The sequence below is a fragment of the Falco naumanni genome, chromosome 8, assembly GCF_017639655.2.
Source record: "Falco naumanni isolate bFalNau1 chromosome 8, bFalNau1.pat, whole genome shotgun sequence".
NCBI lineage: Eukaryota > Metazoa > Chordata > Aves > Falconiformes > Falconidae > Falco > Falco naumanni.
In genome coordinates this window covers 1,690,553-1,708,356 of record NC_054061.1, presented here as the reverse complement: position 1 = coordinate 1,708,356, position 17,804 = coordinate 1,690,553, and the positions used below count along the sequence as shown (strand labels likewise).

The window sequence follows — 17,804 nt, the reverse complement described above, 5'->3', positions numbered from 1 at the left end:
TCCTTTCAGCGCTCCGCTCGGCCGCGGCGCGACGGGATCTTTCGAGAAGTCCCCCCGCCCCGAGGAGGCAGCGCCCGCCGCCGCCGCGCATTTAAACGGGCCGAGCCGCCGCTCCTCAGGCGCCTCAGTCCTTTCGCTTCCTGCAGCCATGTCGGTGGTGGGCATCGATTTGGGTTTCCAGAGCTGCTATGTGGCCGTGGCTCGCGCTGGCGGCATCGAGACCGTCGCTAACGAGTATAGCGACCGCAGTACGCCGTGAGTGGGGCTTGGGGCGGGCCGCGCCGCTTTTCCGCCGTTGGCTGAGGTGCGGGGCTGAGGCGGCAGCCTCCCGCTGAGGGGAGGCGCCCGCGGGGCGCGGGGCACGGGCCTGCTGCGGCGGCACGCTCTCGGGAAGGGAGCGGGCCGGGCCGAACGGCCTCCGGAGTGCTGAGAGAAAGAAACGATGTCATGAGGCGCACGGGGAGAGGCGGCCGGGTGAGCCTCCGCGCCTTTCCGTGTGGTGTGATCAGTTTGTCCCCCTGGGGCAGGGCTGTGTGACCATCCAGGGGATGGGCGTCGCGAATAGGACGGAAAGCAGCCCAGCCTCTGGTGCCGGACCGAAGAGCCGTGGTTTCTGTGCTGGGCGCTCCCGGCGGCATGCCTGTCCGCTCTGCAGGCGGGGCCGTGCCGCCGGGCTGGGGCGGCGAGCTGCGGGTGGCTCTGGGCGACCGCCTTGGCCTGCCGCTGGGTCCGAGCTTGGAAAAGCATCTTAACAGCCTTCCCTTCAGCCTGTGTGTCTCTTTGTTCGACAGGGGTTCTCAAAAAAAAAAAGTAATGCACTTGCTTGGCGTAACCGGTCTTTTAAACCCTCGCTTGAAACTAGGCACTGGGTTGAGGAGGGGACAGGGAAGCAGAATGTGAATGGATATACAGTGTCAGGCATCTGTTTCCCTGCGAAGGGGACTGACCAGTAGTGCAGTTTGCTGGTGAGCTTGGTCTTCAAACATGTTATACTTTACAACCTGTGTAGTATATTTTAACTCTGCTTACATAAATAGGGCTCCCAACACATTTTTCAATACAGTGTGCACTGCCTATTTCTATTAAGAAACTTGCTAAGAAGGAGAGGGAGAACTGGGATAAAATTCTTCTAAGAATGAGTTGCAAAATAAAGGTGCAAAAGGAACTTCCAGTGCATCAGATCTGAAAGGGAACTGCTTGGAAAACTGTATTAAAGTGTTTCAATATCTTACCTTTATTTTTAAGCAGTTACTAAAGTAAATGGCAGTCTTGTGAGATAATTGCATTGTCTTTGGCGTTTTTCTTGTTTTGTAGTTGCTTGGGTTTTTTTTAGATCTCTTACATCTGTTTATAAACACTGGAGCCATAAAATGACCTTGCTCCTCATTAAACGCTACTTCAGCTCTATGCCTGTTACTGTCACTAAGCAATGAATAAACAGAGAAGGAAACTTTATTTGGTACCTGTGCTAGAGTAAGGACTAGTTTCATAAGTATTCCTAATAATATGGAAGTTTTAAAGATGACATGTACTAAGAGGCTATTTTTTAAAATTTCTAGCAGTCTTCTAATAGTTCTAGGTATCTGGCCCTCAGGAAGCTGGAGTTATGCTTATGTATATTTGAGGTATGAACACAAATAGCACTCATTGAAGGAGATGAGCTATACAAAGTATCTGACCCAATGCATCTTTCAGAAAATAATTCAGTTATGAAAGGCTGAAGTGAAATTGGAAAATATTAGCATATTGAAAATGATAGCTTTTCGCAGAACTTTAATCCTCAAGTACTGTTCTGAGGGAATGCAGAAAAACATTCTGTAATATTAAAATAAATTCTTAACAATTAAGTGGCTATCTCTAAACAGCCTCGTTCAGGAAAGCCAGTACTTAGCATTTCTTTACAGTGACCTCTGGGGAAAGTTGTGTAAGGTGTTGTGATGGGCTGCCTTAGGACTCTGCCTATGGTCAGGGTTAAAAACTGTTTTCTATGACATACAAGTTTTGGGAAGGATTAGCAGATACATCTTATTGTAATCATTTGTATTGGTAAACAATACTGTGAATGTATTGTACTTAGTTCAGTAGCACAGATGATGCTGTCACTGAATTCCTATAATGCTACATGAATTCTTCCAGAATCCTGTAAAACTTGAATTTGTATCTCCAAAAGCAGTGCAAAAATATTTGTCTTTGAATATGATAATTCTTAAAGTAGAGAAGTGGTAGAGAGAAAGGTAGTAAAAAATGTAAGGTAGTTTCATTATCTCCCTAGAGATGAAGGGACTTAAGTTAAAGAGGCGTAACTGATCTTTGGAAGCTGGCGCAGACCCTCAGTGTAGAGGAAGTGTGACAGGGAAGGTCCTCTGAGAAGGTGATATCAGGTGCGAGGGTTGGGGTGAAGTAGTGCCTGCAGGTGTGTTAACAGAGCACATAGCTCTGCTTAAGCTGCTCCGTTAGACCTCTGATGACCTTCACTGTGATTGTTTCTACTTAAAATGCTATGGTTAGTTACTCAACTTCCAGTAAACCATGTAATAGTATAACTTATCTTTAATGAGTTAGCTGTGGTGAACTGATTTGGGGAATGAGACTGGCTGAAAGATCTTCCTTACCCCTCTCTTCAGTTTAACTTACCTCTGTGCTGTGTCCCTCTGTGGCTCCCCAACGCTGTTAGGAGCTAGGGTCAACTCTGGACAAGGGTTGGGGTGGACAGAATGGGAAGGACTAGGGCCAAGTAAAAACCATCCCACCTGTCTAGCTGCAGCTCCCCAGAGACACTTGCCTGTTCATAAAGCCAAGCATATTTAAGAATAATGTATGTGCTTGAGGGTTTTATTCTCTGTATATCATATGGAAGCCTGTATGTTTGATTACTGTATATCTCCTTTTGTAGAGGGGGGGCTTCTACCTTGAGGTTTTAGTCTGGCAGGCTTAAAGAAATCTATAATCTAAATTAGTGGATTTGTGGTGAATGGGGGTTGATGGCTTGTGAATTTAGCAGTGAAGCAGATGGATTTTTTTTTGTCCAGGAGAAAAGCAACAATTTATGTTTGTCTTAATTCCTTCCTGTAGACCAGAGTAAATTAATAACTACCTTTCTGTTCAGGGCCTGTTAGATATTTTTTTTTAGCTGTATGCTCCGCAGCTCCTGTTCCCTTAGTATGGGCCTTAGGGTCTACTTAGCATAGAACTTCCTCACTTCTTGTGAAGTGATCCTTGAATAATTGTTTCAAATAACATTTCTGAATGAATCTGTTAATTCTTCTGCAACATAGGCTTTAGGGTGGGCCTTCTTTCATTTGTTAAGTTATTAATAAATTGGAGGAAGATATGAAACCAGTGTAATTATATCACTAGTTAGTCTTCAGGTCTGATTTTGACAGTTTCTGTTTGGAATACCAATTCTAAACCTCAGACTGAGCTGGAATTTGTTTCTTAAGGCATAATCCTGCTATAAAGCAAATTCCTGACCTGCTGCATAGAGAGTAGCTTAATTGTGCTGTTAATATGTTGTATGAACGGTAAAGATCTGCTTGACTAATACCAATTTTTTTCCCCCAGTAAGCTCACCTCAATGGTATGAGGAACTTGGATTAGAGGGCTGGATTTAATTTTGTTAGATATCTAAATCAAAAGGCTTAACAGGACTATGAATTTTTCCAAAAAGGAGGGATTTTCTTTGTCTCTTCCAGAGCTACAGGCTGTCACAAAGTAGTTTGAAGTAAAGTATGATTTTTTTTTCCCTGTTATCTACATTATTTCAGTGAGTACAGATGAAACTCATAAACACCAATCTTCCTGTGCAGGTTTTCTTCCTGCTCTTGAAGGGGTTTGCAAAGCTGGGAAGCTTAGTTACATTTGGTATAGATATGTAGGAAGGTTTTTCTTAATATCTGATTTAACTCATGTATTTCTTCTGAACAGTTGCAGATTTCCTGTATGATTAGCAAACAGCTTTGAGTGGCTTAGATTTATGGGTAATTACTGAGATAAAGGGACTCTACCCAATTATTGCATAGCTGTAAAGCTTGAAGTAGCATGAATGAGCTTGGGTTTGGTGCTATCTTGCAGTGAGGAGCATTGCTGTTCTAATTGAACTTAGTGCTTTTTTCTTTCCAGAATTCACAGAATGTTCCGTGCACATGTTGCAGTGAGTGACCAACTTTAAACAGTATTTGGTCCATTAAGAATCTCTAGTCTGATTATTATCGACACTTCTTAAGAAAGAGATGCAGTGCAGTTCTAGCAATCACTTAACTGGCCATCTTTCTTGTTATTACAGATCATGTATAGCCTTTGGACCCAAGAATCGCTCAATTGGTGCTGCAGCTAAAAGCCAGGTGAGCGTATAGTTTGGGTAAAAGCAACTGCAGTAGTCAAGAATCAGATTAGTGAATGTATTTGTCACTGAAGATGATGTCTCTGACCTGGTGTCCTAGTGTCTCTGTAACTGTAACGAACAGCTGAGCTGAATTCAGCTGTTCAGCATGTAATGCTGCTTTGTCATCTTGGATAGGAATCTAAGGGTTGGTTATTGTACATAGTGAAATGTACAAAACCCCCACCTCTTAAAAAAATCAGTATTATCAGGATTTCTTTTTTTGGTTGCAAGTGTAAGTTCTAAAGCTAAGCAGTAGTGTTTCACCCTACCTTAGCTTGTTCCAGTTTGTGTGTGTTACGATAGCTTTTAATTATGTGACTACATTCTGTAGAATTCCATTAAGTGCATAGTTTTGGCTGGAAGGGGACACACTTGAATGTAAAGTATGTGTAGCTTTCTTGACTCTTTGTTATTGTATTGCAACCTAAATATCTTGAGCATTCTTGCTCATACTTTTGAGTTTCTCTTGGTGTAGGAAGATAAATATGATTTAAGGACTGAGAAGAAGTTAAGCTGACTTGTCTGGCTTATGACATTTGGGTCCTGCTGTATTGTATCTTGTGTTGCTGTGAAACCCCTATAAAACATTATCTTTTTTTGAAGTCCTCTACAGGAAGTGACTATTCAAACACTTGGTTTTTCTTAGCCTAAAATACCTAGAGATGTGTGAAGATTCATTATCTAGAATACAAAAATGACTGGACACAACCATGTTATTCAAGAACAGAACAACTGTACTAGAACTAAATACAGATGTTTTTTCTGGAATTGAGTGTCTGCTTAGTTAAAGAAATTCATTGATACAGAGATCCAGTAGAGATGAGGTACGTCCTGCAGAAACTAAACCTACAGAAAATCAAAACCAGGTTACTTAGGAAATAGAGACTTGACTGAAACTGAATCACAGGTAAATGTTATGTGGTACAGTGCTTGTGTGCTTTGTCAACTACTGCAGTTTTTTTCAGGATGTGTATTGCTGTAATGTAAAGGAAAGAATTTAAAAAGTTTACTTACACTACATGAAAACAATCTATAATTATTTTTCACCTGTTTGCACTGATCTCTGCTATTAATAAAAGATATATACCTTTTGTCAGTTGAATCAAGTTGACAGTATAGTCTTGAGGCCCTCTTGACTCTTTTAAAACTTCATGATGAAGGTCCTTGAGCTGTTTTGTGAGAATCTGTTGACTGTCACATGCATGTGATGCACCTGAACTGGAGTTTACATCAATATGCTTGTTATGTTTGCAAAATTCCTGGCTGCAGCACAATAGAAAGGTAGGATGGTAGGAAACAGATGAATGGAGAAAGATGCTTTGCTAACACTTGTAAAGTGTTTCCTACACATAAACTATGAAACTGAGTGGTGTGTTAAAAAATTCTTGATAGAATCTTGGCTCTGCTTTCTAGCATACATTTTATTTTAAGTCTCAAATTCCTGTAGGTTACCTGAGCAGTCAGAGGGAGGCGGCCTTCTAGCAAGTACCTTAATATCATTAAGATACAACTGACAAAAACATTCTGGCGAAAGAAGCATGATAACAAAGCTCTGTTTTCTGTTTGAAATTCAAATGTTCCCTGACACACTGTATTAAAGATTTCTTTTCCTTTAGGTTATTTCAAATGCAAAGAATACAGTACAAAGTTTTAAAAGATTTCATGGTCGTGCATTCTCAGATCCCTTTGTTCAAGCTGAAAAAGCAAGCCTTGCGTATGAACTTGTCCAGCTGCCAACAGGCTCAACTGGCATCAAGGTAAGCCTGGCATACTTGACAAAGAGCCAGAGGAGGAAACTTTTATCAGTTTCCTTCTGTCTCTTTTGAATCTGCTTGCTGTAGTTTGTGTTCCCTTGTGGATGAAAAGCCTTAAATAAGGAATAAAAGGCTAATGATGCAGGTAGTCTCACCAGGTATTAGGTGAGACTTTTTTTTTTTTAGTTAGTTTCTCTGCCTTGCAGAGCTGGTCCCACATGAACTGCTTTAGCAGTACTTTCTTCCTATGGTGAATTTGGAAGGCAAGCTGCTTGACCAGTATACATACTTTGCTGCTGTCCAGATGCTACAAGGGTGTGTAAGGTGTCAGCTTAGTATTTCAGGTGATGTGGTTAAAGATTTGGGTTTTTTCAACAATGGCTGAACTTCTGATTAGGATTTTAGCAATAACATTATTATACTCCAAAACAGTAGGGGGAAAGGCATCCTAGGCATTTTCTAGCAGTTGTGATTAAAAGAAAAAAAACAAAACCTGTGTATGTGAATTTACACGTGCATTCCATTGTTTATCTTCTAAACTGATCTGCACAAGCTAGGCTATTGAAGAGAAGGTTGTATAGAGCTGCATTACTACTTAAGCTTGCTCTTAGTAAAAACAGTTCCTTGCATCTGTTTCTTGTGTTTGTAGAACATGGTTTTTGCTGTAGTGTAATGTGTGCACAATTTTTATTTGAAGGCCATGTATATGGGAGAAGAAAGAAACTTTACTATTGAACAGGTGACAGGAATGCTTCTTACCAAACTAAAAGAGACTGCTGAGAATGCACTTAAGAAGCCTGTAGTTGACTGTGTTGTTTCTGTAAGTATGTGATAGTAAGTTTTACGTATTTGGTTAGTATCTTAAACTGAGATGACTGCAGTATTAAATTGCCTGTGAAACCTGAATTTCAGGTATTTGTCTGCTCTGTTTAAAATAGGATCTTATTCACATCTTTTTTTCTTCAAAACTAGACTTGCTTCATTAATGATAAAATGTCTTAAATTGCTGCTAATGAGAAGCATAAATAATATTTTATACCTCTTTCTGGTTCTTTACTCCTAAAATGAGTGGCTTGCAGGACAGAATGGAATAAGATTCACAAAATAACTTTGTCCTCATGTAATGTCATCTGTGCTTATTCTGTTGCAACTGAAACTAACACTAAATCTGAAGGGTACATCAGCTGCACTCTATACTGGCTCTCTATACACACTTGTAACTATTAGCTAAAGATTGCTCTTCTAAATGCTATTATTAGCTGTCTAATCTTCTTGCAGGTTCCTTCTTTCTACACAGATGCGGAAAGAAGATCTGTGATGGATGCTACACAGATCGCTGGTCTCAACTGTCTGAGACTGATAAATGAAACAACTGCAGGTAATGGCTTACTATCTCTCCCTCACTTAATGTTGTGGGTTTATTAGCTAAAAGGGCTTTTAATCTGTCAGTGATCCATGCCCCTCTGGAATTACTGCTGGTTTTGTAAATTGAAAATTGATTAGTTGATTGTAAAGCTTCTTAATCTCTGGTCTGTTTTTTCATTGCTTTAGAGGCATAAAGATATTTCTTGAATATCTGTTTTTAAGCAGTGTAGCCCTTCCTACTAGCTGCATTGTGTTCTTCCATGTTCCTTTGGCATTGGGAATTTCATTTAATGAGATACTGATTTCTGTAGCTTGAAAAATAAGATGAAATGCTAATGCTGTTTGCTGATGTACCATTTATTTTTTAAGGAATTACAAAACTGAATGTCCTAATTATACTCTTCAACTTGTTTCTGTGTAGTTGCCCTAGCATATGGAATCTATAAGCAAGACCTGCCTGCCTTGGAAGAGAAGCCACGGAATGTTGTTTTTGTGGATATGGGGCATTCTGCATATCAAGTTTCTGTTTGTGCATTCAACAAAGGAAAACTGAAAGTAAACAGTCTGTTATGCATCCATTTTAATTATCAGTAGAAATATTCATCGGTGCCTACATGGATGGTGACAGGCAGGCTTGCCTGTCTTGACACAAGTGTGTCCAGACAGCTCAATTCATAGTCTTAAAACAGCACTTTGTCTGGAGTTAAGTAGGGCAGGGAACTAGAGAGCTTTTGAGTAGTACGTGGAGGAAGCAAATATGCCTTAATCAGCAGACTTTAGCAAAGAATAAAAAAACTGGATTAAATTGTTTATTTGGAAATTATCTCACTGAATGCTGCTTTCAAAAATACTCAGCTCAGTAATGAGATCTAGCATTAAACTAAGAATTCCTAGAATGGTGTAAGTGACTCTTTTAACACTCATGGTGCTCATGTAGTAAAAACATTCCTAATTACTTTAAGCTGCAAATGAAGCAAAGTGAGTTAGTCTGCTTCTAAGTGTGAGTTGCCAAAGTATTATTGTTTTCCAGCAAATAGTAGCATTTGTTAGTTGGCTTTTTTGTGATGACAATCTGGACTTCTGCAGTTCCAGTAACTTTCTCTTAATCAGCTAGAGAAACACAAACTTTAAAGGTTGAGGTAGTGAAATGAGGAGAAAGCTGAAAACATTAGTTTTGTTGTGGTTCTGTTTCCATCCTGTGAGGAAACGACCTACATCATGTTCCTCTCGGATTTGTCATTTAAACTTCAAAACCATAGAAGTATGGCAGGGATGCTTTTGAGTATAGAATGGAGAGCTGGACAGCAAGGCAGCTAAAACTGTGTAGAGACCAAATCTAGTCTTAAGGTGCATTGAGAATAATGTGATACTGTACTGAAATCCTACAACAGAATGATTTCTTGTGAACTGTAAATTTTTTTTTAGGAATAGATGTTTAAGGAGTAAATCAGCTGAGGTGGATGGGCTACAGATGTTCTTTGCAGATAATTCTTTCATCAGAACTAGGCACCTATTTGCAAAAGTTACTAACAATCTCTTAATGTTTTATTTTTAGCTTGGTGTAGGCATGTTCTAGCCTTGTGAGGCATCAAATATTAAAACTGGGATATGATTCAAACTGACAGTGGCTAAGCAGAATTTGGAAACTCTGATGGTCTGCTTAAGAGTACAAATTACTGAGCAGATAGGGCAAGGCTTAACACAATCTTTCTAAATTTCTTTTGAAAGTTGTCACCTCACTGAAGGACGGCTGGGTACCTAAGGCTGCTTTTTAGCATTTGAGATGGCAGATGTGTGTGTTCTTGGGTTTGTTTTCCTCCTCCTGGAGGAGGAAATTTTAGGCTTTAAAAATAAAGCATCTCTTAAGATGTGTACAGCTATTACTGAAGTTGTGATCCACATAAACTATCAGGTTTTAGTAATGCAATTGCTACTTGAATTGCCCTGAAATAGAAGAATAGATTAATTGTTACCAGCAGTGTGCATGAAATGTGAAAGATGAGTATAGGACATAGGCTTGTTGTTTGGGATAAATTAGGCTTCTAGGTGAGGCTTATCACTGGTGATGGCAGGGGCAGAATAAAAGTGAGCTGTAATGGGTTTCTTTCTGTTATGGTTGCATTAGTATGTCTTCCTCCATAGTAATGTTGGAATACGTGCTTTGATTTAAAGTTGGGCTGCATGTGAAACAAATGCTTTGACATTAAGTTCTCATTGGTTTTGCTGAGATAATGACAAATTGCACTATTACTGAAGAGTTAAATTTTTTTAAGGTTCTTGCTACATCATTTGATACAACACTTGGAGGCAGGAAGTTTGATGAGATGTTAGTTGAATACTTTTGTGAAGAATTTGGAAAGAAATACAAACTAGATATAAAGTCAAAGATTCGTGCGTTGCTGAGGCTATACCAGGAATGTGAAAAACTGAAAAAACTGATGAGTGCCAATGCCTCTGATCTCCCAATGAACATAGAATGCTTCATGAATGACATAGATGTCTCTGGAACAATGAACAGGTAACGCTTATACTTTTTCAAATGTAAGCTTTAGTGCCCTTTGTTCAGGTTGTTTTAGTCAAGAAAGAAACTTAGGAGGTGTAAGAACTGGCACTTTATACTTCCCTCCAGTCCTAACATGCAGAGGTGCTTATCAAAGTGATGTTTAGAAACTGGTCAGTGGCCTTGAGTTAAGAGCAGGGCTGTGGATGTTGCATCTAGATTACTAAAACCAAGTTTGTCTGGGAGAATGTGCTAAATAAGTATAAAACTAGGACTGGGGGCAGAAAGCCCTGCAGTATGTAGTTAAAATGGCATTTTTTTCTATTTTGGCATCCTGTTGTATTTGCAGTATTAACTTGCTTATGGTATACTGCAGCTCTATTTATGGCTTCTTCCAACAGAAGCAAATTTTTAGAGATGTGTGACGGACTCCTTGCAAGAGTAGAACCACCCCTTCGCAGTGTGCTGGAGCAAGCCAGTAAGTGTATGCGCATTCTCTATTCTGCATACAGAAAGGAGACAGGCTTCCTTTGGGTGTTGACAGAACCTGGACAGATGGTTTTAGCATAGCTAACAATTTTTTGCTTAGCAGTTACAGGCTTTCTAAAACTTCTTGCACAAGCTAAGTTCTGAAATTCTTAGTGCTTAGAAACTTACAGACCAACCATTATTCTAAGCTTGTTCCATAAAACTTTTAGTTTATGATATCAGGATATTCAAAAAATGTAGAAACACTTAATCTGTAAAACCTGTCTGACTCCCTTCTAGAGTTAAAGAAGGAAGATATTTATGCAGTAGAAATAGTCGGTGGTACCACAAGAATCCCTGCTGTAAAAGAGAAGATCAGTAAATTTTTTGGCAAAGAAGTCAGTACGACTTTGAATGCGGATGAGGCTGTTGCACGAGGTTGTGCACTGCAGGTAAAAAGTGCTGTTTGTTTTAGCTGTGAGTATTTTTACTGAAATCCATAAATATTTGAGCCAGCGTCCACATGTAACGTGAAAGATACTTAATGTGTATCATAGAATGCATTCAGATAAGCTTTTGGAAAGTGGTTGGAAGAATGAGAATAGCAGCTCAAGTGATTCCTTTGTGCTGTTCTAAGCCAAATCGGTGGATCAGTGTAGCTTGATGAAACGTGTACACTGCTTCTGTTGTGGCTGGAAACTGGGAGTCTGATAAAGCTCTCATGTTTTCTCTTCTAGGCTCCTTTGGGGGCCTAGGTTAAACATGCAGAAACCGGAGTGTTTTGGGGTTTTTGTGGTGTGTGGTTTCTTACAGCACTGTCAACTTGTGATGTGGCAATTGCTTAATGTAGATGGAAGTGAAAGCTGTTCTTGCTGATGGAAACCTTTTCCCTGAGCTGGAGTCAATCACTGTTAAATAGCTTAAGCAGTAGTTAAGTATTTTACTAGTGCTACCACCTATTAAATATACCTTCATTTTGCCCTGATCACCTCATTTCTCTCTTCAAATGTTTAATGTGTGCTTACAGCTCTGTTTCATCAGTGGTATGAACTAGCTGTTGGAATCTGCTTAAAGATAATTTTGTGTTACAGTATGCAAAAAGCCTGGTATTATTGTCACTCTAAAAAGTAAATTTGATTGAGGTTTTCTGACTTTTTATGTTGGCACTAAAAATTTGGTAGCCTAACCCTGGCAAACCAAACACCATGATGACTCTAAACCTTGTGTAATTCCATTTTCAGAGTGAACAGACTGTGTAACAGCTCCCTGACAAGGAAGGGTATATACAAGCTTCCAGTGCCTGTTATGCAGATCCTATGTCTATCAGTATTAGTCTCTCTTAACCTAGAGTAAATCTACATATTAAGCAGCATAAATAGCTGCTTGCTGAATTAAACTGCTATTCACCTGAAGCTTGAATGTTTGTAATACGGTTTTTGTGCTCTTTCAGTGTGCTATTTTATCCCCGGCTTTCAAAGTGAGAGAATTTTCTATCACGGATTTGATACCATATTCTATTTCTTTACGATGGAATTCACCAGCAGAAGAAGGGTTAAGGTAAAAGTTCAATCTTCTTGTATGATTACACACATCCTAAAACTAAGTGGTGACAACTAGAGTAAATAATGCTTTTAGAACAGTGCCTGTTTAAAAAAATCAAATTTTGATACTTTGTTTTGTTTTCTACTGTCATTAACTTTCAAAAAAAGTATTGAGTGGCAGTTTAGCACTTCCTGTGTGGCTGTTGGTCTTATTTTAACCTAAAATGTTAGGCTTTTACCACTTCAAAAAGCTTTTCCTTAAGATATGAGTATCTAAAATTTTTTATTGACTTCATTGGATTCATTATTCCACATAGTGAATAAATGCTGTCTTCTCTTGCAGTGACTGTGAGGTCTTTCCCAAGAACCACGCTGCTCCATTTTCTAAGGTCCTCACATTCTACAGAAAGGAACCTTTTACTCTTGAGGCATACTACAGTTCTCCCAAGGAGCTGCCTTATCCAGATCCTGCTATAGGTTAAGACCATTCTATAGCTTTAAGCTTTGTTAATAGTGTCTTATACATGTTTGGTACTTTCTGCTGTCTACATAGCCTGGAAAGGGCAACCTACTGCCAGTGCTGTAGAGATAGGTTTCCAAATTCAGGGATCCACAGTAAAATGAGTAACAAATTTTATGGACAAGTAGGTTAAATAAAGAGCATCCTAATGCTGGAATAAATGTGAAAGGGGCATACTGAGATTTGTGCAGTCTCTTGCTTTGATACAAGTAGCACTAGCTTTTACAGTGTACTGTAGAAAATTTCTAGTAGCCATGTATCCTAGCATTGCTGAGTAAAGAATTGAATTGTTTAACTTTAGTAGGATTTGATAATCCTCTGGGCACGTGGCAGTGATCCATTGTCAGAAACAGTCAGGTTTTACTTTACATCTAGTGATTAAGTTAATCAAATGGTATGGGTTTTTTCTCTGGTTTTGCTTAGCTCACTTCTTGGTTCAGAAAGTCACTCCTCAAACAGATGGATCCAGTTCAAAAGTGAAAGTCAAAGTCAGAGTAAACATCCATGGTATCTTCAGTGTTTCAAGTGCATCTTTAGTGGAGGTTCATAAATCTGATGAGAGTGAAGAGCCTATGGAGACAGATCAACATGCAAAAGAGGAAGAGGTAATAAATTTTGTTGCTCCTAGTTACTTAGAAAACTGAAGCACAATTGGCCAGGGTCTGGGAAGGTTCTAAGACTTGTATAAGGATTTAGTAGACCTGTCCAGCAACTAATTATCAAGGTGTGATTAAGCACTAATTTAAGTATGTTACAGCAATGACAGATCTCTTGAAACCAGTACTGTGAGGTATAGATGAAATGCTTAACCATGGAGCTGTTGCTTGCCTATAAGCCTAGAAGCTTATTTCTGCCTTGAGGCTCTACTTCAGTTTTCATTCTGTTTATTTTGCCCAGAGAGCATTAGGTGTAAGTGATGAGCCTAGGAATGGAAGCAATCATTGTTGTATGAGTCTTCTAATATGTCAAATTGGATCTCTTTATGAATTTCAGAAGATGCAGGTAGACCAGGAAGAGCAACAAAAGACTGAAGAACAACAGCAGGCCCAGCCTGAAAATAAGGCAGAATCTGAAGAAATGGAGGTAACAAACATTTCAGACTTCTGTTTCCTTACAGGATACTTCTGGAAGACTTATGAGCATACGTAGTATGTGAGCATATTTGATACCTTTGTAGCTCTGGAAGCTAAACTTCTATTTGCGTATATTTGTAGTCTAGCAGTTAGAGCTGTAGAAGTACATGAGTGGCATGGATAATTGCAGACCTGTGAAGTGGCATGTACTGACAAAACAGGTGAACTCTCCTGTTCGTAAAAGAAATAATCATTCAGTTCTCAGTAACTTACTAGAATAGTGTTCTACTGCAAGCACCATTGCCCTGTGAATGTAGTCAGTGTGCCCTGAAAGGGTCAGTAGCTGTGCTAATTGTCTCTGATTTCAGCAGCTGAAGTGTCAGAATGCCAGGGTAGTATGTAGCTCTGATGTTGAGGTGTACTAACTCAGTAACACTTTTTCCATTGTAAGTCTTGAATATTCAACTTTGATGCAGTTTTTTACTTCGGATGTATTCCTTCAATTCAGACTTCTCAGGCTGACTCAAAAGACAAGAAAGTGGATCAACCACCTCAAGCCAAGAAGGCAAAAGTAAAGACTACTACGGTGGACCTTCCCATTGAGAATCAGTTGGTGTGGCAGATAGGGAAAGACATGCTGAACTTATTCATTGAGAATGAGGTAAACTCTTACTTGCCAAAGCTAAAAATTCTATTAGCTGGGCTCCAGAAACTTTGCTGTTCATTAAACGTGGCTAATGGTGATCAAGGGGGAAAAACACACCAGTTGCATGGGTGGTTGGTTTGTTGTCTGTTTTTGAGGTGAACAACAGTGCCTCATGGAGCCAAAATACATTTTTCCTGTAAAGTGAATGCCATAACTCTTTCTAAAGAGGTGTTCTGCAGGAAAGCTAGGTCACAGGGTGGTCATTTCCAAAATCACCTGCAGTTCCAAGATACTTGGCTGCTACCATCAGGGTGAAGGTTGCTCAACGAGAGCAAGATTGTTCCATACTGTGCTGGATATCCCACCAAAACTGAAATTTAGTTTTTATGTATGTGCTTTGTTTAAAACAGTTCTGTAAATCACAGTATGTCAAACTTATGCTTTTGCTAACAAGGTATCCTGGTAATAAATGTTAATTATTTAACTCATTAGGTAACTAATTTTACAACTTGTTTACAGGGTAAAATGATAATGCAGGACAAGCTTGAGAAGGAGAGGAATGATGCCAAGAATGCAGTGGAAGAATATGTGTATGATATGAGAGACAAACTCTGTGGTATTTATGAGAAATTTGTTAGTGAAGATGTAAGTATTACTAGCTTGATCGTACTCTAATACATTTTGTTACAATTAACAGTTATAGTCTAAAACACAGTATCCAATACAAGTCTGAAGTTATTAAACTATTTTCAGACTTTGTTTGGAGAAATAGCTTTTAAGCTTTCTGGCTATGAAGATAACCTAAATGTGGCCCAAGTACAAGCAGGTGGTACCCAGGATATTTCGGGTGCTCTTTTCCAAAACAGTTGCAGCAATAAAGATATTATCAGAGCATGTGTTTGCAGACTGAAACAGAGTAGGAACACTTGCACAATTGTCTTAAAGCGACCTATTCTATTTGGACCCTTTGTCAGTATTTAGTGACAGTTTAAGATTACAAAAAAAAAACCAAACCACGCTAGCTAGGAACATAATAGGCGGGATTAGTCTGACTAAATCTGGGCCCTTGCATCTGAACAGGTTGCCTAAAAATTTCTTGATATTATTAATTAGCTCTCCTTGTTGTACTGAAGGAACTTGGTGTATAACTAATAAAATTCTAAGCTAGGCGACTGCACTAGTCAGGTGAATCACTCAAAGATTATAGCAGGAGCCTTGCCAGCAGGGTGTCTGCAGAGCCTAGATACCCATATTGGAGCTAAAACTGGAGAAAGTTAAGTGAGATTCATGACACCTTTGAAGAGTTTCCTCTTTTCAGTGACTTCATCATACAGTGATGATGAAAATGTGAAGGGGGGAAAACAGGCTTTTATGTGGCAGTATTGATGTGAACTGTGGGTGTTGTGGATGGTGCTTCCTCTGGCCTGCTCTCCACCACAAAGCCAAACTGAAGAATTTTACTTTACTATTTTTCACTTGAATAGGATAGTTTCAGACAGTTCTTTACACTCTAAAAATGTAACCCTTCCAGAAAGGTTCCAAATACTTCATACCGTCTGCCATCTAATAGAATCCTCACCTATCTATTTTGTGTGGATTACTTCAGGATCGGAATAGTTTCACACTGAAGCTGGAAGATACAGAAAACTGGCTTTATGAAGATGGTGAAGACCAACCCAAGCAAGTTTACATTGACAAGTTGGCAGAACTGAAGGTAAGTGGTTCTGGCATTCCAATAGGAATTTACTGAATCTAGAGAACTTTCCTCACACAGGAGCTGCCGTGGGTCTGCTGATTCAGAGATGAGCACTGGTAGCTACTTTGTTTGTTTATGAAGTATACAAGGAGCAGATCTCCAAAGGACCTGTGATGTTACAGGGTTGAGGGAGACTCAGTCCTGTCTGTTCCAGGGAGCTCAGAAATGTTGGTGTTTCCTGTCTGATCTTGCAGAATCTTACTGTGTTGCTGCATGGATTTTGATACCTGTTGTGCTTTGGTTTAGGCATTGGGTCAACCTATTCAGGCAAGATTTCAAGAATCGGAGGAAAGACCAAAAGCATTTGATGACTTGGGGAAGCAAATTCAACAGTACATGAAAACAGTTCTTGCATTCAAAGCTAAGGTATTTCCATACTTAATTTCTGGCAAATGCAAGGAAGTAGTACAGATCTCCTCAGAGTTCTGAGTAAGCTCTGCCAGACAAAAAGCTGGTACAACCTCCTGGCTAGCTTGTGAGTTCCCCATATTTATGGTATTTTCAGAAGTGGATGCTGGCTTGAGAACTCGATGGTCTTTCTAATCAGGTGTTGGTTTCCTCATGGAGGGAAAATGTCAGCAGCAGCAGAACTTCACTTCTCAGATTAGAGCTGTGGGTGATCAGCTTTACTTGCTTTGCTAACCAGAACAGCTTTCTGGCTAAATAGTCTTTTCAGTATTTTGAAGGTAAAAGTGTGAAGAAATAAGCACACAGATTACATGTTCAAAACAAATACTTGCACAGCTACTACTGATTTGGCTGTTTCAGGATGAACAATATGACCATCTAGATGAAGCAGATGTAGCTAAAGTGGAGAAGAGTGCAAATGAAGCTATGGAGTGGATGAACAATAAACTTAATCTTCAAGACAAGAGAAGTCTTACTTTGGACCCAGTTATAAAAGCTAAAGACATAGAAGCTAAAACTAAAGTAAGTCTTTCTACATAATCCTCTGTTTCCATGAATCCTTATATTTGTGGTCAGAGGGAAGCTGAGCTGAGCAGTCTGTTAGAAAGATGGTGGTTGGGTGTTAATCTGTTAAACTTGTCTTGGGGAGCGTCAGCCATGACTTGAATATCCACCTGGTGCTGTCAAAAGTGAGCATGAGCAAGAGGTTCAGGTACAACTGCTGGTAAATAAAAAATTTCTAACAGGCTTTTTCTTTTTATTTCTGTGGTTTTCTAGGAATTGACAAGTATTTGTAATCCCATAGTCAGAAAACCAAAACCCAAAGTTGAACTCCCCAAGGAGGAACAGAAGCCAGCAGAGCCCAACGGCCCGGTGGAAGGGCAGGGAGAAGCCAGCGCTGGGTCCCAGGCTGCTGACCAGGGCACTGCTGCCAGTGCCCCCACAGCCACAGAGAAGAAGCTTCCTGAAATGGACATTGACTGAATTTCAGCACTTGTTTATATTATTGCAAACTACAATAAAGCTTTAAGTTGTCAACTTTGTATGTTCTGAATACAGGTTGAAGCAAGTGCATACCACAGCACTCCTCGTAACTCTTGGAGAGCTTTGGTCAGTGCATCAGCTCAGAATGCCTAGGGAGCTAGTGCCCCAGTCACATGAGCTCAGGCTGTTGCTGTTGTATTTAAAAGTTTTGTGTTCCTGCTAGAGCTGTGGAAACAGCCACCAGCTGATTCTGTCTGATCACTGCAGGGCTGTGCCTCGGTGCAGGGCTCTCTGCCCTTCCTCCTTATAGCAGCTGCTCTAAGGTGCTGCTGGGAATGTGGGGGACACAGCCCTTTGCTCATCCTGGTTCTAGAGTAACTAACTGACTTGCGCCCGATACGTAGTTGC

The 17,804-nt window shown here is 39.9% G+C and overlaps 1 protein-coding gene across 3 annotated transcripts; it reads left to right on the top strand.

The window, feature by feature from the left end:
* Nucleotides 1–17,450, top strand: HSPA4 (heat shock protein family A (Hsp70) member 4). 3 transcript variants are annotated; one of them, XM_040605063.1, is made up of 19 exons: nucleotides 1–255; nucleotides 4,283–4,340; nucleotides 5,998–6,138; nucleotides 6,833–6,955; nucleotides 7,414–7,513; nucleotides 7,922–8,055; nucleotides 9,774–10,018; nucleotides 10,402–10,478; nucleotides 10,769–10,920; nucleotides 11,919–12,025; nucleotides 12,353–12,486; nucleotides 12,953–13,134; nucleotides 13,523–13,612; nucleotides 14,111–14,263; nucleotides 14,768–14,893; nucleotides 15,855–15,962; nucleotides 16,251–16,370; nucleotides 16,773–16,934; nucleotides 17,190–17,450. In XM_040605063.1, the coding sequence occupies exons 1-19, from the start codon at nucleotides 149–151 to the stop codon at nucleotides 17,394–17,396; spliced, it is 2,526 nt and encodes an 841-aa protein (XP_040460997.1). In that variant the 5' UTR covers nucleotides 1–148; the 3' UTR covers nucleotides 17,397–17,450. The 3 variants fall into 3 exon arrangements, with proteins under 3 accessions (XP_040460997.1, XP_040460999.1, XP_040460998.1); XM_040605065.1 differs by lacking the exon at nucleotides 1–255 and adding an exon at nucleotides 365–474 and having other exon boundaries at nucleotides 6,062–6,138; XM_040605064.1 differs by lacking the exons at nucleotides 1–255; nucleotides 4,283–4,340 and adding an exon at nucleotides 5,025–5,205.
* The last annotated feature ends 354 nt before the right edge of the window (nucleotides 17,451–17,804 follow it).

Excerpts from the sequence above, each read along its gene's own strand:
- HSPA4 (XM_040605063.1), top strand. The coding sequence starts at position 149 with ATGTCGGTGGTGGGCATCGATTTGGGTTTCCAGAGCTGCTATGTGGCC. Across the intron at positions 7,514-7,921 it reads GATAAATGAAACAACTGCAG|TTGCCCTAGCATATGGAATC; the intron begins GTAATGGCTTAC and ends GTTTCTGTGTAG. Across the intron at positions 10,921-11,918 it reads CACGAGGTTGTGCACTGCAG|TGTGCTATTTTATCCCCGGC; the intron begins GTAAAAAGTGCT and ends GTGCTCTTTCAG.